The 23,239-nt window shown below is 39.8% G+C and overlaps 1 protein-coding gene across 5 annotated transcripts in view; it reads left to right on the top strand.

Moving 5' to 3' along the window:
* Positions 1-23,239, top strand: part of LOC124110953 (oxidation resistance protein 1-like) — a 136,463-nt gene that overhangs the window by 52,675 nt on the left and 60,549 nt on the right. For 3 of the 5 annotated variants that reach the window (XM_048394829.1, XM_048394824.1, XM_048394812.1), the window contains exons 1-2: positions 10,266-11,212; positions 16,822-16,964. In XM_048394829.1, coding sequence (XP_048250786.1) covers positions 10,947-11,212; positions 16,822-16,964 — 409 coding nt within the window. In that variant the 5' untranslated portion in view covers positions 10,266-10,946. Of the gene's footprint in view, positions 1-10,265; positions 11,213-16,821; positions 16,965-23,239 lie in introns of those variants that run through there. The other 2 variants (XM_048394820.1, XM_048394834.1) reach the window with 2 other exon arrangements.

Raw genomic sequence — 23,239 nt, 5'->3', positions numbered from 1 at the left:
GTGAGTGAGTGACTCAGTGTGTAAGCAGGTGCATCCAAGAGTCGGCAGAAGGTAGTGTTGCTGTTCGGCTGTTGTATATATCTTTTCAATGAGTGTTTGGATGAGTGAGTGAGTGAGTGAGTGAGTTAGTGAGTGAGTTAGTGAGTGCATCCAAGAGTCGGCAGAAGGTAGAGTTGCTGTTTGGCTGTTGTATATATCTTTTCAGTGAGTGTTTGGATCAGTGAGTGAGTGAGTGAGTGAGTGAGTGCATCCAAGAGTCGGCAGAAGGTAGAGTTGCTGTTCGGCTGTTGTATATATCTTTTCAGTGAGTGTTTGGATGAGTGAGTGAGTGAGTGAGTGAGTGCATCCAAGAGTCGGCAGAAGGTAGAGTTGCTGTTTGGCTGTTGTATATATCTTTTCAGTGAGTGTTTGGATCAGTGAGTGAGTGGGTGAGTGAGTGAGTGAGTGAGTGAGTTAGTGAGTGCATCCAAGAGTCGGCAGAAGGTAGAGTTGCTGTTTGGCTGTTGTATATATCTTTTCAGTGAGTGAGTGGGCAGGTACAACTAAGATACGGTTTACACATAAATCTGTCACATCTTCTTGCTGAATGCTAGAAGATCCTGTTGCTTTATGAGTTTATGTGTTATTTCACGGAGACTGAGACAAGAGGCACCAGGCAGTGCAAGTGTCCCTGCACTCTGTGAAGATCAAAGGCATATTCAGAGCCTTGATCAATAGCAATGAAATACATACCGGAACATTCATGTATTGGTGCATAACCTTCAAATCAATAATTTCATGGAAATGGCATTGAAGAAATACCTTTCGATAATTATTATCATTTGGTGAAATAAGTTCAAGGTTAGCTCTCTGAGAACCCTTCTTTCTATTAAGACATTGCCACCCTGGATTTTGCTTCTAGTAGATTCTCATAAGTACAACAAACTCATTGGGATTCATGATAAAGTCAACATCATTCAGGTTAATATCATTCAGGTTATCAGATCCTGTAAAAATGTTTTGCTGTAATACCATAGAAAGGATTGTTTTCAACTCCCCAAAGTTGTTTTAAGGCCTTTCAAAGGAAACTGTTTGTTTACAATTTAAGTGTTAATTTCAACACAATGTATGACCTAAAAAAGGCATAAATGTATTTTTTTTATCTAGCAAGTGTATAATCATAACAGGATCAGAAAACTTTTGATACAATTGCTTGTTTACCAGTTTGACTAGAAATAGATTATATTGAAGGCCTAATCAAACAGGAAACAGACTGGAGACGCTACTGCTCATCTGACAACTTATGTCAATAGACTAGGCTATTTCCCTGCAATTTAACTGTTAATGTGGATAATTTGTTATTTGGAGGTATGAAGATTTCTTTGAACATTTCACCCACTAATTCTGAGATTGTTATGTCACACTGTAGATTGGTAAAAAGTATTTCCTATCAAAATGTCTGAAGTATGTTTGTTATTAATCATGTTGGTTCCATCAAAGAGCAAATTTTGATTTTTCATAATCATATCCTTATTCACATGATTCAGATAGAATTCTTGGGTGTTATCATTTTAGAGTTTTAATGTTATTTACATTTACATTTGTTCCAATATTGGGTGAAGAAGGAAAAGAGTCATTTCTGTTTGATCAACATGACCTTGGGCTGAATCATAAATGTCTCTAAACAGTGCTTATAATCACATTTACCCTGATCTAAAACTCTTCAATAAGTGAGAAATGCTGACTCAACAAATGGTCCTTGCATAAGAAAGTCAATATGACCTTGTGTGCTAGACAGCTTGTATATTCATGCAAGAGGCGACTAACAGGATCGGGTGGTCAGGCTCGCTGACTTGGTTTAATGCATGTCATTGATCCCAATTACGTGGATAGATGCTCATGATGTCAATCACTGGATTGTCTGGTCCAGACTCGATTATTTACAGACTGCCGTCATATAGCTGGAATATTGCTGAGTGCGGCGTTAAACAACAAACAAACCAACAAACAATCAAGTACAATACATTGACATCTTGTTAGCACCAGTAAGTCTTTTGGTCTTCCAGTAATGCCATAACCATTTCCATTTATTGAGGCACATTTGATGCAGAAATTGGTAGTAGTATGCTTTTGATACAAGAAATTGGACAGGCTTTTGATAGGAAACATACATGGGATGTGAACTTGTTGCCAGAATTTGTCCAGTGCCATCAATAGTGGGGGATTATTTGATCAGGAAATTGCTTGCAGTTCCATTTTTCCCTCAGCAGCCACAATTACACCTGACAGTGCTTTGGGCTGGATTTAGCCCTGCTCCATTTAATGTCTTTGGATGAATTTGGCCACCATTGAAATGTATTGATTGTATTAGTGACACAGTCAACTTTGATATTTCAAGCCTGACAGCTGTACGAGTCATTGACAATAGTGCATGTCAGACACTGACGCAGGTACAGTGGCCAGCGGTTATTCTGGCATGGTCATAAAGGACATGATGCTGCTCCATGTTGGAGGTTATGTAACAGCAAGAAAATAATTGTGTTGACTGTTACGAAATCATATCAGTTTGATCTGATTATTCACATCCAGTTTGGTTCATGAATGATTTAAGCTGCACTTTTACATCAGTGCTGCGTATGTTATTTGTGATACATATCTCATATATGATATTTTACGTATCCAGCAATTCGGCACTTCTTAAACAGGGTTAGGAATGATTAATAATTTTCATTTGTCACATTTAGTGTTCTGCTGCAGAGTTGCCATCAACCTTAGGGTAAAAGTGTTGTCCACAAGGAAATGTCACTAGTCCTTCCTGAAGTTTAGTAGCCTAGGAATAGTGGACTAAAAATAATATGAGTTGAGTTTAGGTGGTGTGAAATGGAGTTTATCGTCACATTCAAGATTATTGCAATTTTATAGCGACATGCACAGTGACCTGCTTGCTTGTGCCAGTCTGGACTAATGCCAGTTTTATAGTGCTAGCCTACTGTGATGTCATGTCACAGTTTAACATGGATACTCCAGTCATACACAGTATACGGACACCGAGCAGGACAGTTCTTGTTTTATCTCCTTTAAGCCTAGTGTCTGGCATTTTTAATGTCTTTTGGTATGAGGTGGCTGGGGATTGAACCACCAACCTTCCATTCTCTGTGCTGCAAGAGGTTAGAGGACAGGTTGGCAGAATTTCTGAGATCTCACAGTTGCTGACACTGTACGTGTTGATGACAGTGGTTTGATGCTCAGCTACTTTACCTATGGGACCAGTGAAGATTCCGGGGTAGAGTAGGTCTTCAGCAACCCATGCTTTCCGTAAAAGGCGACTATGCTTGTCGTAAGAGGCGACTAATGGGATCGGGTGGTCAGGCTCGCTGATTTGGTTGATGCATGTCATCATATCCCAATTGCGTGGATCGATGCTTATGATGTCAATCACTGGATTGTTAACGATTATTAACAGACCGCCGTTATATAGGTGGAATGTTGTTGAGTGCGGGAACAAACAAACAAACTTTAACAATGGAAGGTTAGCTTTACGCCAGCACTGCCCCTACATTCAACAGAACTTGCTACAGTTAGAGGTATCCAAGAGCCATTCAGCTCTGTATGTGTTTCACTGTCGGGGGCCAAGGAATCAATGCATGTCATTTCCTTCCCTGTAAGAAACACTAGGCCCAATATTGGCTTTGCTATTGTTGTTTCAAGTAGGTCAGAAAAAGAATTAACTGTTGGAACTGTGGACTTCTTGCAGCAAAATCTTGAAAATTGAATTAATCCTTACATGGGAGAGGCTCAGGTTGTAATCAAGTTGCTTTGATACCAAGGAAATGTAGTTAAATAAATAAAATGTTTGTTCTGACTAGAAGGAAATTAAGAGAATTCAAGGCTTGACTCAAACCAAGACGCAGATTAGAATTGTCTGCTAGATGGACAATAGGTTGGAAGATGGTAACGATGGATGGATGGATGAGAGGTTGGATGAATGCATGAGACTAGCTATACCACATTAAAAATTGGAAAGGCATTAAAACATAATGTGCCATATGATAGGTGTTACAGCTTACAGTACTAATATCAATCATGAGGATTTTCCTTGGAATGCCGGAGTTCCGGGATTCTTCCTCTCAGAATGATGTAAAATGCACTTATTTTAATCCTTGTTTTTAAAATTTTCCTGGGGGGCATGCTACCAAACCGCCTGAGATTGACGATGTTCCTTCAAATCAAGTTTTGCTGTTCTCATGTCTGTAATATATGACCATGATGGATGAATGATGCATGACAATGGATGGATGGAAGCTTTTTGTAAGATGGTTGAATTATGGATGGTATAGACACCAGTCAAATGGAATGATCCATTATGAAATCATGTTAAGTGATAATTGCAGTTTTAGGGTTTGACCAATAGTTTGTTATACAGTAGCATGTAATTGTTCAATAAATGAAGTTATGCTGAATCAGCTAATCTTCTTGAGGTGCCTTATTCATAGCTAAGATTCTGAATATTTCTGCATATATAATGATTCCTAATAGGGCTGGGACGAGTCCGAATTTACTACCCAGGTACCCACCCCTATTACCCGACCCTACCCGGTACCCACTGTAGGTTGCAAGAGATAGGTACAAAATGTCCGATTGGGCATTTTCTTTACCATAGCACTGGCAACAGTTTTTGTCCACTTGTCCTTATAATGATAACATATAGCAAAACCCTTAAAAATGACAATTTTCTACTAGTCCTTATGATACCTTTACCATTGGGCAGTTTGGCAAGGACTACAGGACTAGTGCCAATTTCTAACCCTGGCAAACGTATTTACATACATGTGTTAAACAATCTGGTCATGCATACACTGAAGTTGACTCAAGTTATATCTTTATTCAAAGATTTGAAAAGTCAGAAGGAATGCGAACATTTGTGACTTGTAGTGTAGCCATAGAGTTCTAGATATTTTTTTGTCATTAAACAATATATCACGTGACTAACCACGGGTCCGGGTAGTCCTGTGGGTCCCCGGGTCCCACTCAGTACCCACCAGACCTGGGTACCCGAGTTACCCATCCCAGCCCTAATTCCTAAGATTAATTTCTTGTATATTTCCTGGTGTAAACTGTAGTGGCAAATGGTCATAAGTTATCCCCTGTCAGCATCATCAGGTCAGGGAAGGAACGCCTGTTGTTGATTCAATAAGGAAGTAGGCTCAATGTAAGGGTGCTGTAATCCAATACAGGCCAGCCACTCTAGCATGAACCATTATTATTAAAACCACACAACCATAAATTTGTTGTCAGAGATCAGGCGATAGAGACTTGGCTCAAACCTCCGTGAAACTAAAACATTTTTTAAAAGCAGTTACATACCCAATCTACAGTGCTGTGTTTACTCTAAAAATCTGTAATATGCTCAAGAAAATGCAGGGACCTATAAGATTTATGTAATCTACAGATTGGTCTGGATGTTGGCCAGGTCCACTTATTGAGGTGAAGGATTATGATTAGATGGCCAAGAGAGCAGTGACCTTTACAAGTTGGATCTAGTACCGATGGGGGTTCGCTGACCCCCTACCTTCAATAAAACTCTTTGAGATGAACAGAGCAGTGAATAGGAAAACTTCTTGATGTAGTAGCAGATGAATCAAGCTTACTTTGCTTCCGACTGTTTTGTTGACAATTAATGTCATTGCTGGCTGCACACAGAAAAGGAAATTAAAACATAAAATTTGAACACTGTTAATTATTTGCGGGGTGTTAGCAGAGACCACCATTCAACTGTAAGCACTGTACTTGAGCATTGGTAACACGAATGACCCGTGAAGATCCAGGGTCACAATAGGTCATCAGCAACCCATGCTTGGCGTAAAGGCTGACTATGGTTGTCGTAAGAGGCGACTAACGGGATCTGGTGGTCAGGCTCACTGACTTGGTAGATGCATGTCATCGATCCCAATTGTGTGGATCGATGCTCATGATATCAGTCACTGGATTGTCTGGTCCAGACTCGATTATTTACAGACCGCCGTCATATAGCTGACACACCTTAGCATGAATAAGTGCCAAATCATTGTTTTTTTATCATTTGCCATTTAATGTTGAACTGTAGGTTGAATAATCCCACTGTACCAACACTGAGATAAGCAACAGAATGTATGTTCCTTTGGGTTTCTTTGGGAGGTGAAGGTCAGCCGTTCCTGGGATACCGTCAACACAACAGAAGAATTTCTATAAATCATGTTTGAATACAAAAGACAGTGGTGGGGTGCAGAGGTCAACTTACCCCAGTGATTTAGCATTCAGATCTTGGCAGGCCCGGCTGTGATAAAACAAAACCTTACAAAATTATTCCTTGCTCAAACCTCTGAAGGCATTAAAGATGCCCAGTGTTGTTAACTCAACTGAAAGGTTATGCCTGTGTTGATTAAAAACTCCTGATTCAGAGGAGCAATTTTTTTGTTGTTGGTAAAATCTAAAAAGTTTTATGTTTTTGAAGACTTCATTTATGTATCATCCAAATCTGAACAGTAATTATTACTTTGAGTCTAAATTGAAAGTGTGCTTGTGGTTGGTTATGCCTTTTTGGAAGAGATGGATGAAATATGTTTTTTGTAAATGTATGTATCTCTCCTATAATCATGATAAAGGACACAACCATGCATTTGTATTCGACTGCTTGACTGTATGGCCTGGGAATGAATAAGAATGATGATGGGTTGGAGGCTTCATCAAAAGACGGAGTTAACCAACCAAACCTAAAATAACAGTGCAACATGCAGCTGAATCAAACTGCATAATGTTGCTGAATACATCCGTGCATCCTCTGCATATTGAAGAGTGCGTCTGAGTATGGCAATAAAACTCAAGTTGGAGAGTGAAGTTTCTGAATATTTTCAAATGACATTCACTCTTTAATGTCAGCAGTAACCATTATCACAACTGTCATACAGGCAGCCTATACCCTATTTCAATATCATTAATAACTACAAACTGACAGTGTTTTCCCAAGACAGTTTACATCATATTAACATAAGGCTGGCTTTTTGGTTTGACGTCATGCTGTCATAATTTAAATGTTGAAATGTTGTTGTTTTTCTAAAAATCTGAATTTTAGATCCACAAGCATACTTTGCTCTGGGGTAGTTATCGCAGATGTGTCTCTTTCCTTCTGTCAGGGCACAGAGGACCCAATTGTCTAAAGGGCACAAATCTCTGCCGAGTTGCATCCCTCAGGAGTACCATGATGCCAACTAAGGTTGGAAACCCTGATTTGCCTTTTTCATGATTCTTGATTCTATCTAGTGGATAGAGCCTCTGCCCTATCTAGTGGATAGAGCCTCTGCCCTATCTAGTGGATAGAGCCTCTGCCCTATCTAGTGGATAGAGCCTCTGCCCTATCTAGTGGATAGAGCCTCTGCCCTATCTAGTGGATAGAGCCTCTGCCCTATCTAGTGGATAGAGCCTCTGCTCTATCTAGTGGATAGAGCCTCTGCCCTATCTAGTGGATAGAGCCTCTGCCTGTAAGGAGAAAGGTCAGTGGTTTGATCCTGGCCACTTCGTAAGAAGAGACGTTGAAAGATGGTACTTGATTTTACTCTGCCTAGCACGTGGCATTAAGGGGATAAAACAAGGACTTGTTAGCTTTGAGGAAGATACTGTACCAGTATCTTAGTTGGGTATCCATGTGAAACTGCAGCATGGCAATTGCCATCTCAGTGGACTAGCACTATTAAACCATCCAGACTAGCACACACACAAGGACTTCATGGAAGAGAAACAGCACAGAACACATTTTAACTTAGATGATGATACAAAGTAGAAGACAAAATGTTGATTGTGTTGCATATTACCCTTGAAATCAGGTTCTAGAGCCTTGGTCAGGTTTGAGAAGTGGGGACTCTAATCTATTTCTGTCAAACCATCAGAGCCCGAAATGTAATACCTGCATCATTTCAAACTTTCTTCCAACATTAAACAGACATACTGTATTATAACTGAAATACTGTTCAAAGCGGCGTTAAACCAACTTCACCCAGTCACTCTTTCTGTCATTGCTCACTGTTGTCAACCTAATAAGCACCCCACTGCATATAACTGCCCATTGCAGTGAGATGCATCTCCTCCCTCATCCCTCCTCCATCTGTTCCTGTTCCTCTCACCACAGTGACTGATGGTGCTTCATGTCAGCATGTAATTGTCAGTCAATACATCTTCCAGCAGTTCTCCAGGAGCGTAGATCATATCAAAGAATACTTGCAAAGCAATGACGATACAGTATATTGTCCTGTACCTCGTCCTTGAGGTAAGGGTTCAACTAACATGACCAATATGATCATGATGATTTTCTTGTACAAAATGTGTTTCTTGGATGATTCTCTCAACCACTGGTTTACCTTGGAAAACTCAAATGTTTTAGGTGGTAAAGCTAGAATATTGCTGATGACATACAAGATAAAACAACATTCGCTCACTTTCACACAAATTAGCATCAATGGTCACACAATTGAACACTTGTTTACGGGAACATTGCTACTTCAGCTGAAAAGAAAATTCAGACATTTTCTCACACATTTTACCCAATTTTACCCACACTGCATAGAAAAATCACTGATTGCGCTGCACTTGATGGATCTGACTGTGGTTAATCTGTCTTTGGATCACAAAGCACTGAACACATCAAGAACCCTGAGGCCCGCAATCATTTGCATCCTAATAAGTGCATCTTCGTCTTCTAACAATTGAACATATATGAGTACTGAGTCTGTGTGTTAGAACAGGTGAGCAGACTTTAACGAGCTGTCGTCAGAAATTTCTCAGAAATTGACCGAGATAGTATGTCATATGATTTCTGCAAATCATAGAGCCAGGGGGCAATTAGTGCTGCAATTAGCTGTACATAGTTGCATCCCTTACCTGTGCCAGAATACACTTAGTTTGAATCCAGATTTTACCCTGTGAGACTAAAGAAGGAAATGTTTCTTGGGCATTGGTACGTACATTTATCCTGCACATTAATAAAAAAAATTGCCAATAAAAAATATAATTTTCAAATTCCCGCTTTAACATGTTTAGTGAAGCACACTCTGTTATCCATAACTTAAAATGCTTGTCCACTGACATTGTTTTGAAGGGCTGAGCTGATTTTGTGCACAGTTGTGTTTCTTGGTATTCTTAGTGGGGGAAAAAGGAAAAGTGATCTTCCTGCATCAAATCTGTTTTCAATTAAAAAACAAAATGAAATCCTGCTGCCTTCCTCACTCTTGAAAACAATATGCACAAGAAACATTTGTATGTTTTTAAGCAGCCTCATGATCCTTGACTAGCACCTCCCCCATGCTCATGGGCTTGCCAGAGAATATGCTGCTATGTAGCTGATACAGAACTATTCAACATTCCTAAGCAGCATTGAACCCAAGCTCTCTCACACACTTTATAAATAATACCTGCTGTAAGAGCAAGTGAGTGAGTATTGTTTTACGCCACTTTTAGCAATATTCAACCAATATCACGGCGGGGGACACCAGATATGGGCTTTACACATTGTACCCATGACAGGAATCGAACCCAGGTCTTCGGCGTGACGAGCGAACGCTTTAACCACTAAGCTACCCGACTGGCTCCTACCTACTGTGAGAAGGAATGATTTGGCTGTAAAAAACATTTCTACAACTTTTTAGGTCATATAGTAGAATAACCATTGTATGAGTGAAGGAAACACGTACGAAATGTTTGAATCAAATCCTTTCAAGTTCACAACTACTAAAAGTTGTGCTTTACTGATATATAGCAAATTACTGCATTTGATTATTTTCAATAATAATGTTAACTATTTCCTCCAGTTCTCTTTGTTAACAAGATGTGAGAAACAAAAATCTTACCTTGTTGACCTCTCATCCATTAAACAGTAACACTGACTTTCGAATTCCCATTCAACAAGAAAATTGAAATCACAGCCCAATTTATGAGTACATTTCTTCAGATTGGAGCCGTTGAGTTTTGTCAGAACTCATTAAGATGATCTACTTGGCATTCTGATAATGTCATTAAACCACAGGGCATGTTGAATGCTCACGGCTATTGTTGATTTGGCCCACATTTCAGGTAAACTTTGTTTATTGCCACTTTTCAAAGAAAGACCCAGTGTTTTTTTCAGTTTTAATGGTTTATGTCATAAGTTATTGCTGAAGTAGGGCCGGGCCTGTTGAGTGTAGCCTGCTAGGTTCAGAGGTTCGGTGTTTCGGAGAAGCTCGCTGTGCCCCAGGTTGAATCAACTGCGCCAGTTGGTGTCATGACAGGTGTCAGTCGTCGCGACGTGCGATGCAGTTTGAAGGATAGATGTCTGCAGGCTGGATTGGGTGTTTGGAAAGTCCTGCCTGGTTCACGTTACATGTGCAATGTGCAGCCAACATATGGATGTTGTAGCTTGATCAGGGATTGAAACTCAGACAACCGATTTTGAGTGGCAACTTCTTGATTTCATGGGACGTGAATTTCATTGTTGGAATATGTGACTGCAAGACATTATAGTTAGGATACTCCTTGAGCAGACAGTGTGCTTTAACCATACTGTAGTTGTAGACTATCAAGTTTACACACATGATCATTAGTGTTGTGTGACTTTAGTGTTACATTAGTGTTACTTTAAAAATTATCTTTGAACTTCAGTATGTTATTCAAAATTTTCTAGTCATTTTTTAAGAAGTAACTTTGAAAATTATTTTGGATATTTCTTCTAAAAGTTTGAGAAAAGAGACATTCCGGATCTATCAACTTTTTAAAGATAGACAGTTTTTAGTTCTTGAGCTCAACATTGTATACTGTTGTTTCAATGCGACCATGATGTTGAATAACTACAACAACTACAAATATTGTAACTATGACAAGGTCATCAATGGTATATGTGGATCATGAGTAACCTTCTTCATTTCATGCAATTATTGATGTAGATTAAGGAAAAAGGTAAACCTTCAGAAATGCACAGTCATCATAAATGGAGCTCAATGACGAGCAAATTTTCAGCAAGAAGGAACAAATTTCATCGGGACTCAATGGACATGAAGTATCATCGATCGGTGAGCCTTGACAGTTCTGATGCTTCGTATGAATCGTCTGAACCACTAGACATCCATTGTGAAGTACCTTGGCCAGAGAAATGTGCATGGCATCAGACAGGAAGTTTGAAATCTCATTTTGTCCATCTTTCGGACACTCTTGCCACTGATGAGATTCCCCTGACTGGGTGAGTGAGCTTCTCTCAGCTGTGTTTGTGATAAGAAATTACTGAAATTGCTAAGTCATTCTATTAAAGAAGAGAAAACTGTTAACTGTACAAATTTGCAGAAACAAAAACAAAAAGGACCCCAAAATGCAGTGAATTTCTCATTGATCAACATATCACTGAAGAATTCCGAGTATGATATCACTTTGCTGTGTTTAATATTCAGATACATTCCAGCCAGCCAGCCAGCCAGCCAGACTGGCAAGTCAAATTAGTCTTGTTAAAAAGTTAGTCCAGACAGCTAGGGTCCGTGCAAAAGCCTAAGGCAATGTTACAATATTACAATAACATTTATTTCCTCTTTCAATAATTTGTGCCACTAATGTGGGTAGTGTTTGTGAGCGTGAGGCAGAGACTACACTGGTATGTAGTGGATGCACTTGAGGTTGAGAGTAATATTGGTTGTGAACTCAACATATGCTGTGATTATGACTGTCAGTTAATAAAAAAGAATTTTATCAGGATAAAGTGCCATATTTCTCTTGTGTATAATGGACAGTTTATTCCCCCAAAACACCCCTCTCTCTCTCTCTGTGTCCCTGGTTATCATTGTATATGATCAGCAGGTCACACTCACCCATTTTTACAGCAACCTCCATCAGATTACATTGAGTACCTGATGTCTTCAAATCAGATAATGGATTCTCCTCAAAAAGTCATAATGTTGTTGTTTGATTTTCTGTATGTCGCTGTGTTGTTTTCAAGATCAAACATAGCAAGATTGAAAGAAGCCTTCATGTCGCAATCGCTGATTGGTTGACATTTCAAACAGTTTCGTACGTAAAAAAGTAACCATGATATACCAATATACCAATGTGCTAACGACTACTACAGGTTATGGTATGGACGTTACTGTATGGACTACCACAGGTTACGGTATGGACTACTACAGGTTACTGTATGGACTACTACTGGTTACTGTATGGACTACTACAGGTTACCATGGTTACTGTATGGACTACTACTGGTTACTGTATGGACTACTACTGATTACTGTATGGACTACTACAGGTTACTGTATGGACGACTACTGGTTACGGTATGGACTACTACAGGTTACGGTATGGAATATTACAGGTTACTGTATGGACTACTACAGGTTACTGTATGGAATGTTACAGGTTACTGTATGGACTACTACAGGTTACGGTATGGAATATTACAGGTTACTGTATGGACTACAGGTTACTGTATGGACTACTACAGGTTACGGTATGGACTATTACAGGTTACTGTATGGACTACTACAGGTTACGGTATGGAATATTACAGGTTACTGTATGGACTACTACTGGTTACTGTATGGACTACTACAGGTTACGGTATGGAATATTACAGGTTACTGTATGGACTACTACAGGTTACTGTATGGACTACTACAGGTTACGGTATGGAATATTACAGGTTACTGTATGGACTACTACAGGTTACTGTATGGAATGTTACAGGTTACTGTGTGGACTACTACAGGTTACCATGGTTACTGTATGTACTGCTACAGGTTACTGTATGGACTACTACAGGTTACTGTATGGACTACTACAGGTTACCATGGTTACTGTATGGACTACTACTGGTTACTGTATGGACTACTACTGGTTACTGTATGTACTGCTACAGGTTACTGTATGGACTGCTACAGGTTATTGTATGGACTACTACTGGTTACTGTATGGACTACTACTGGTTACTGTATGGACTACTACAGGTTACTGTATGGACTACTACAGGTTACTGTATGGACTACTACAGGTTACTGTATGGACAACTACTGGTTACTGTATGGACTACTACAGGTTACTGTATGGACTACTACAGGTTACTGTATGGACTACTACAGGTTACGGTATGGAATATTACAGGTTACTGTATGGACTACTACAGGTTACTGTATGGAATGTTACAGGTTACTGTATGGACTACTACAGGTTACTGTATGGACTACTACAGGTAACTGTATGTACTGTTACAGGTTACTGTATGGACTACTACAGGTTACTGTATGGACTACTACAGGTTACGGTATGGAATATTACAGGTTACTGTATGGACTACTACAGGTTACTGTATGGAATGTTACAGGTTACTGTATGGACTACTACCGGTTACTGTATGGACTACTACAGGTAACTGTATGGAATGTTACAGGTTACTGTATGGACTACTACAGGTTATGATATGGACTACTACAGGTTACGGTATGGACTACTACAGGTTACTGTATGGAATGCTACAGGTCACTGTATGGACTGCTACAGGTTACTGCAAAGACACTTAAAAATTAGGTTACTAAAATTCTGTTCAGCCTGTACTTAGAGAGCTAAGGGCAAAGGTGAATGAGCTTATCATGTAGGTCATTGCTTAAGGGCATGCATACATCATGAAAAATGTGTAGGAAGATTTTATCTGAAATATTTGATAGTTATAAATATATCCGATGTGACAGATGTAAATGTCATCTTGTATGGGAAGTAAATTTGTAAATAAATAAGTAAATGTCCAGACACAATGAAATAATAATCAGATTTCTACGCTTTTTAACATTCAATTGTCTCATTTTCTGTTGATATATTTATTGACTTGGGGACAAGCCAGAATGATCTTGCACTCATCTTGTGGTAATGAAATTAAGTGAAGTGTTTTTTTCTTTAGGAGGTAAGCTTTAATATCTAATCAATTTAAAAATTCCTTGTGTATCAGTGTGGATGAGGTCGCTGTGAAACTCACGAAAATTGAATGGCTGCAATGAAACCACAAAGATACCATGGTTGCATGCAGCTCTGTGGCAACAATACAAAGGAACATGAGAACACCGATTGTTCCTGTGATATTATATGGCAAAGGAATACTGAGCCCTTCCATCTTCCTTGTTGACAGGGAATTCTTAATGAATATGGACAATGAAATCAGAGAGAGATAAAACATTTGAGTGTTGCTGCCATGGAAACATCAGGGCATATTGTGGAACTTGGCCAATAACACCATACCTGGAACCCATTTGATTCTTTCTCCAGGAAGTGGTGGGTGTTGCTATGGGATTTGTAAGGACCTTGCTGATTGAAGTGCTAAAGTTGAGGCACGTCTCACACAACATCCTAGTTATCAGTATAAATATTGTATTTGCTTTTCCTACGATTCATAGCAATTTGTGTTTTCTGTGAGACTATTTCAAGGAAATGGAATACTTTGCCCATGCTGTCAGTCACTGGTTTGTCAGGCCAAGACTTATTTATGTATGTTGCTGTGATATTGCTGGCATATTGCTGGTTTGGGTGTACACAACAATCGTGTAGGAAATGTATTGGTGTGAAATGAACAATGTTACACTTTGTATGTTTTGGAAAATATTTCTATTTTGTTCCTGAGGACCTGAGTAGTACCTATCAACTTATCTGATTCTGACTACTAAAGGAACTGTGAAGATCCGGGGGTAGAATACGTCTTCAGCAACCCATGCTTGCCGTAAAAGGTGACTATGCTTGTCGTAGGAGGCGACTATCCCGTTTTCAGCAACCCATGCTTGCCATAAAAGGTGACTATGCTTGTCGTAAGAGGCGACTATCCCGTTAGTCCCCACTTCGGACAAATATAGTAGCCTTTTACGGCAGAGGGGTTGCTGAAGACCTATTCTATCCTGGATCTTCCCAGGTCAACAATTTATTATCAATCATATGCGGAATGTGGTGATAAAAAGTTAAGCTGATGTATTGCTGGTGCATTGTCCCATGCATTCCTCACTACTCAACAACATGCTTGTGTTTAAAGTGTAGCTTGAAAGAATATGTCACAACACCACTCTGCTCTGCCACATGTGGCCTTGACATTCATAATCAAGGAGTGGCCCATGCATGCTGTATTCCAACTATTGAGGGCAACAGAAGATTGAATCACCCAAATGTCTTTGTTCATGGATGCTTGAGACAGATGAGAACTTGTAGAAACTCGGTGGTAGTTAGGCAGTGACAAATATGCTGGTCCACCGGTAAATGCAAGCAATATAGATCAGGAACAGTAATTATAAAAGGTTGTCCCATTTGCTGGTTGAAAATATGAAAAGTTCTTCCAACATTTTATAAAAACAGCAACTAACAGAAACTTTTAAAATTGAGAAAATATTAAATTCTGTTTGTAGTTTTGTAAATTTTCTGTCACTGTGAAAGCTGCAAGATTGTTAATCTGACATAATGCAATATTTGTTCACTCACTCATAAATCGTACTTATTGTTATTCTGCATGGCACTTGGCATTAAATGGGATATAACAACGACTGGTCGGCTCAGTCAGTATACTCACAGTGTCAGAGTGGGATATCTATGTTAAACTGCGGCATGGTATTTTGCAGGCATTAGCCCGAACTAGTACAAGCAGCCACACACACACACACACTGACATGTGCATGCCCCCATGTACCATAATCTTCAACGCATGTTTAACCCCATTTCACCTCACCTCAGTCATAAATCTTCTATGGTACCAGTTATTTTTCTGTAAGCTCCCTGAAATATACATTTGTTGAACCCCGATAATAATTCCATGCTTGTATATTTGCCCGAAAACCATTTGTCATGCTAATAGTCTAAACACGCTTTACCTGATACAAAGAGGATTGAAAATAGCAAATTTGGTTTGGTTGACAGTATTGTAATTAGTGTTTGTAAGTTACTTTAATTATGATAATGATTGTTTGAGCCAGCAAGGGATCTTTTAGTTTTGAATCCTAGATAAATACCTGATGCTATTGTATTGGATTCTGGAAACACCATAAATGCTTGACTTTTAACATTAGTGTTATGACAAGGATGCTTAGTTTCAGCCATTGTACTGTGAGGATATATCCAGTAGTCTCTGTAACCAGTGTTGACACTATCGGGTGATACAGTGATACTGAAAGCTTTCAGTGGAATTGACAGTAACAGCTTGTGAAACTGACACTGGAGTCGCATGCCTCTTGTTTCAAAGCTTTGGATGTTTATGCACAGGCAGCACTAGAAACACCAGTCTGACTCATTTTAATACTGGTCATCTTTGAAATCAATGGAAACTTGAATCGTGTGTTGTTCAAAAACGTCAATGAAACTTTGGAATTCACAGTAACTTGAAGGCATGCATTGACTCATATGTCCACATCATGACTTATATGTCTTGTTATTAATATGAAAACTTGAAACTCCAATGAATAAAAGTCTTTTCATCATTTTAAATTCGAAGCCCATATGTGTATTGTTCACGGAAGGCAAATAAAAGTAATCTAATGGAATGTGTGCATTACTCAATGTAAAGCATGAAAACAATACAGTAATCAGTAATATTTACCATTGACCAATTTTATTTACGACATGAATTTTATGCACTGTTTGCTGCTAAAGGTGAGCTCCAGAACCTTGATGCCATGTGCTTCACTTGGTTCATTGGACTGTACATTTTGACAGTATTGACCCATCCATCAAGTACCTACCTCCACAAAAGTGTCCTGTTCGTAAATGCTGAAATGATACAGAATACTCAATGTGTAACTCTTTGGTTGGTTGCCATGGATTTGCTTGTGTATTATGGTTTCATGCTCATTTCAGATTCCGGTCTGGGTCCCTTGACAGTCAGCTGGTGACATCAACAACAGATAAGACAGACAGCTCCCTAGCGATAGTGTCTGACTCTGATGAAGGCAAGGAAAATGACAGCACAAAAGCTGTCGACATTGGCAACCCACAGAGAGGTGAGTGTCAGGTTGTCCAGGGGGAGATAACTCCCAAGTAGATAACTCCCAAGTAGATGATCCCTAGGACTGTAGGGTAATACCAGGATGTTGCAATACGCTTTTTAAACAATATGTATTGCAATAAGATTTCCTTGTTCCTGTATATGGGGTAAAAAGAAATATAATAAGTTTTGTTTTTATCTGTTTTGTTTAACCTAAAATCTACACAGAAATTCATTCACAAAAGATGTTTACTTTCAGAATTGATTACAAAATGGCAGAAACATGGGAATGATTTTTCTCTCACTTTCATAACTACCCTATGTCCTTGACTACAAAATGGTGTGAACTGACAATACTGAGTTAATATTAATAGAGAAATTAGGATCTGCATGTACAATCAGTGTCAGTCACTGTCAAACACTCAAATCCCAATATATCGCAAGACGTATAGTAATACAGATACCTGTATCACAATAAATTGCAATGCAGTTTTTTAGACCGAAGGCAAATTTAGCAGCCACAGGCTACCAGGCAAGCACTTATTTTGCACACTGCTTATTACCCTAATGACACAGGGTCCATGTCTCAGTTTCACACAGGACTTTCAGCTCCAGTCACTGATCATGTGACAATGGACACACAAAAACCAAAATGGCTACTGCCAGATTTATTGTTGTTCATATCATGGTGACTGTCTCCGTGGTCTAGAGGTAGAGCGTCTGCCCAGAGAATGGCAGGTCCGGGGTTTGATCCCCGGCCAGGTCATACCAAAAATCGTTAAAAGATGGTACTTGTTGTTACCCAGTCTGATGCTCGGCATTAAATGGGATAAAATAAGGACTGGTTGGCTCGGAGTCAGTATACTGTGTCTGAGTGGGATATTCATGCTAAACTGCGGTATGGTATCTCTGTGTGCTAGCACTATAAATCAGCAGCAGTCCGGACAACTACAAGCAGCCACACACACACACACGTGCATGCACCTCGCTATAATCAGAGATTGACTTAGGCCATGATTCTGGGCCATGATTCTGCCATATTCTCGCATAGTTGTCATAGATATTGCATCAACATTCAATCAGCGCGATTGAAAATCGTGTTTATCTTTCAATAGTTTTGTCTCCATTAACACTCTCATTTTCATTAGGTATTCATTAGAAAAGGTTGATTCTGTTTATTCAAACAAGTGTCAGACACTAACAAGTTTTCGTATGTGTCAAATTCAGAAAATATGACATATGGCAGTGTCTCTAGCATGGCCTTTCTGCACCAGCCCCAGAATGGGAGTCAGATGGTGTGCAGTTGGGTTGCAATGTCTCTAGCATGGCCTTCCCGTGGCAGCCCCAGAATGGGAGTCAGATGGTGTGCAGTTGGGTTGTATTGTCTCTAGCATGGCCTTTCTGCACCAGCCCCGGAATGGGAGTCAGATGGTGTGCAGTTGGGTTGCAATGTCTCTAGCATGGCCTTTCTGCACCAGCCCCAGAATGGGAGTCAGATGGTGTGCAGTTGGGTTGCAATGTCTCTAGCACGGCCTTTCTGCACCAGCCCCAGAATGGGAGTCAGATGGTGTGCAGTTGGGTTGCAATGTCTCTAGCATGGCCTTTCTGCACCAGCCCCAGAATGGGAGTCAGATGGTGTGCAGTTGGGTTGCAATGTCTCTAGCACGGCCTTTCTGCACCAGCCCCAGAATGGGAGTCAGATGGTGTGCAGTTGGGTTGCAAAGTCTCTAGCACGGCCTTTCTGCACCAGCCCCAGAATGGGAGTCAGATGGTGTGCAGTTGGGTTGCAATGTCTCTAGCATGGCCTTTCTGCACCAGCCCCAGAATGGGAGTCAGATGGTGTGCAGTTGGGTTGCAATGTCTCTAGCATGGCCTTTCTGCACCAGCCCCAGAATGGGAGTCAGATGGTGTGCAGTTGGGTTGCAATGTCTCTAGCACGGCCTTTCTGCACCAGCCCCAGAATGGGAGTCAGATGGTGTGCAGTTGGGTTGCAATGTCTCTAGCACGGCCTTTCTGCACCAGCCCCAGAATGGGAGTCAGATGGTGTGCAGTTGGGTTGCAATGTCTCTAGCACGGCCTTCCCGTGGCAGCCCCAGAATGGGAATCAGATGGATTGCAGTTGGGTTGCAATGTCTCTAGCACGGCCTTTCTGCACCAGCCCCAGAATGGGAGTCAGATGGTGTGCAGTTGGGTTGCAATGTCTCTAGCATGGCCTTTCTGCACCAGCCCCAGAATGGGAGTCAGATGGTGTGCAGTTGGGTTGCAATGTCTCTAGCACGGCCTTTCTGCACCAGCCCCAGAATGGGAGTCAGATGGTGTGCAGTTGGGTTGCAATGTCTCTAGCATGGCCTTTCTGCACCAGCCCCAGAATGGGAGTCAGATGGTGTGCAGTTGGGTTGCAATGTCTCTAGCATGGCCTTCTGCACCAGCCCCAGAATGGGAGTCAGATGGTGTGCAGTTGGGTTGCAATGTTTCTAGCATGGCCTTCTGCACCAGCCCCAGAATGGGAGTCAGATGGTGTGCAGTTGGGTTGCAATGTCTCTAGCACGGCCTTCCCGTGGCAGCCCCAGAATGGGAATCAGATAGTGTGCAGTTGGGTTGCAATGTCTCTAGCACAGAGTTCAAGCACCAGCCACAGAATTGAGGCCATTGCGTTAAGTCCCTCATTAAGCATTATTTGTCTCCCAAGTCCTTTTCTGAAATTCTGTTTTAACAAATTGGGGTTCTCTGCCCACAAGGATTTTTTCAAGGAAACTTCTCAAGCAACTTCAAGTCTGCAAGATGCCAAATTGTTTATGAAGTATTATTAATCATAACATATTTGTTTTGTAATAAATTGCCTTTTCTCTAATGTGAAGAATATCCGATCTGAACATTTAGGTCCTTTATTCGATAAATGAGATTTGATGTTGCCAGGCAACTGATCAATTTATTTCTTTGATTAACAGTTACATGTATTGTAAATTACCCATGTCATTAATTTATTGTAATGGAATTCCTTTGTGATTGATTTGGAGAGAATGAGGTAATAGATGTAAAATGTTAGGCCTAACAAGGTTTGATAACTGATAGCAAAAGCATTCAGAAGTTGTTATGACTCTCATAAAACTATATGTGATGCAATCTGTGAAACTAACTATGAAGCAATATATGAAGCAGCTGCTTTGCTGCTGTTCTAGTAATCAGGCCCTCATGTTATAAAATACAGAAAGTGGCAGTTTTGAAGCTGTTACACGTAATGGAGAAACCATGAGAATCTGTTGATTTTTATTCCAGAATTAACAGATTCGAGTGTTTTTTCCCACTTATAACATGTTATGGTTAACATATAATAACTTTACGCTTTTTCATGATGACCTACAGTTTTCTTGGACCACCATCAGTATGAGCATGCATGAGGCATGGCCTAAAGACCCCATGTGCTACATTAGAATCAAGTTACATTTTACACATTTGTAACCTACAAAACAAACAAATAAAATGAGAAGAATTTCCCTCTCGTATACCCAGTCAAATTTTGTGAAAAGATCACAAGAAACAACATCAGATAACCATGTTATGTTTTTTCCACGAGCAGTAGGACACAAAAAACTACCTGTACCCCGATTGATCCTGCTGCAACAAATTAACCTTCTGACATGTTGACCTTCTAAAAGAATTAAGACAAATTCAAAATTGATAGAAAACAGCTGTCAACTGAGCTGAGTAAGGACAAAATTTATGGATGAACAACTTCTTTAATACCACTAGGAGCGAGGTTTTGGTGTAGGTTCTAACACCGTCATCACTTGCTTGATAACGGTGTAGGAACCTACACCGAAACGTCGCTCCTAATTGTAATAAAGAAGTTGGTCATCCATAAATCTTATTCTTACTTTGTACTCCATCTTCTAAATGTCTCTCAAAGAAGTTAATTGAGCTGAGGTTAACTTGGTATAAGGGATTTATTCACATGCAGCCTGTCTTGTTCATGGCGGAGTATAAGGGATTTATTCTCCCTCTCAGAAATCAATGTGCAGCCTGTATTGTTCATGGCGGGGTATAAGGGATTTATTCTCCCAGTTAGAAATTTATTTCCCTCCAATGCATGATACAGTATTTTATCAAGATCACGTGTTCTGATGATATCTCATCATTCTGACATGGAGGCATGATAAGAATATTTGTTTGACACTCCCTATACTAAATGGTACTTGGAGGCCAATAACCTCCTAAGTGACATCCAGTGTGGTTGCTGGAAAAACAGAAGTACCATTGACCATTTGGTGTCAACAAACAACATATTGTATCAATCTCTTTCGACCTAGAGAAGGCATAGGATGTAGGTATTTCAAAAGATTTGCATGAATTTGGATTGAGGGGCAGATTACCGCTTTTAAACAACAGACAATTTCAAGTATGAGTAAGCTCTACCCTGTCTGATCATTTCGATCAAGATCAGGGCGTCCCTCAAGGCAGCATCCTATCTGTCATACTTTATAGAATAGATATGAATAGTTTCACCAAAGTCTTGAACAATAGTGATGATTGTTCACCTTTAATGGATGAGTTCAACATTTCTTGTGGTGGTAAGAATATGCATACAATAGAAAGACAGTTACAACTATGTCTTAACAATATTTAAACATAGGCCAATGCAAATGGCTTCAAGTTTTCTAAGTCAAAAACTAATTGCATTCACTTTTGTTACAAATACAAACTGCATAAAGTTCATGATTTATTTTAAGATGTTACTCCTATCAAGGTAGTGGAAGAGGCCAAATTCCTGGGCCTCATTTTTTACCGTCAGCCAACATACTTAACACACATCAAATATCTTTAAAGGCAAAGTGCCTAAAGGCTCTCGAATTGTTAAAAGTCTTTACAGATTTTTTCTTTACTACCTCTCCTGTCGACATTTTGTACATGGAAGCTGATGAACCTTCCCTCGAACAACCCAGCATACAATTGTGTTTTCAAATCTCTGTATTAAAACCTGTTTTCTAAAATATATCTAAATATTATATCACCTTACCTTCTGTCTTTTCCTCCCTGGCAGAGCAAGTGAAGCCAAAGTTAGACCTCAGTCTTTTCCAGCTAAAAAAGTCTGAAACAAATCCTTTGGTATATCAGTAAGAATATATCCAATTACAGACTAAGTATTATTCTCATAGATCAACCCTGTGGGGACCCAGGGTAGAATATGTCCCCAACATCCCATTGACCAATATAATTACACCTCTCATATGACTTGCATTTGCTTCAAACAAAATGGGAGCGCCCAGTCAAAGTCTATATTGTGATAAAACGGATCTTACTTCGTGAAGTGCATTAACTCACATGAGCATCTTGATTAAAAACATGAAAGATTTGGAAAATATCTGTTGACATGCTTTGCAATTCCTGCAATCGACCAAAATCTACATGGCAGTTTATGAACCAGATGTCGATTTCGATACACGATTTCGATTAGACTATGCATCGACTTGTTGTTCCAGCCAAATTTTAACTCCATTATTCCAGCCTAGTTTGTATGGGTGAAATCGGGTCTTTTATAACCAGTTAACTCCCTTGGTTCGGGGAAAATGGCTGTGAAGTCAATGAAAACAAGTCTGATGAATCCATGTGTTCTGTAAAGATTGACTGTAAATGTTGAGTGAGTGTGATGCCACTGTGGAATTCAGTATTTGAGTGCTGTTACATCATGTCAGTATGTGGGTGGAAAGCCCTACCGTTTTCGAAAACCAGTATGGTTGAGATGCTGACTTACCAAAACTCATAATCTGGAACCATGTTCGAAGTTTACCATGAAAATATACGAGTCCTTCTATTATGGGAGCAAACCTAAAGGACCCCACAATCCCCCTTTTTGTCAAACAGTGAGGAGGAAACGGGATTGTCCATAAAGCACTTTACTGATAACAGCCAAATACTGTTGGGATCCCCAACAACCTATGCTTTTTGTGAGAGGTGACTATGCTTGTCGTAAGAGGTGACTATGCTTGTCATAAGAGGTGATGGGATTGGGTGGTCAGACTCGCTGACTTTGTTGATGCATGTCATCATATCCAATTGCGTAGATCGATGCTCATGATGTCAATCACTGGATTGTCTGATCCACACTCAATCATGTACAGACTGCCTTCATATATATGGAATATTGCTGAGTGTGGACAACACAACAAATAAACAAACAAGCCTAAAAGTAATTGTGGTTTGTATATGCAAATACCTTATGTTACATCATATATTGGATTTCATAAACACACTAATCCAACCTGATGCATTGATATGTTTACCTAGTTGTCTGTG

Source organism: Haliotis rufescens, unplaced genomic scaffold (assembly GCF_023055435.1).
Source record: "Haliotis rufescens isolate VD_foot unplaced genomic scaffold, xgHalRufe1.0.p SCAF_1, whole genome shotgun sequence".
NCBI lineage: Eukaryota > Metazoa > Mollusca > Gastropoda > Lepetellida > Haliotidae > Haliotis > Haliotis rufescens.
This window is presented reverse-complemented; position numbering and strand designations above follow the sequence as displayed.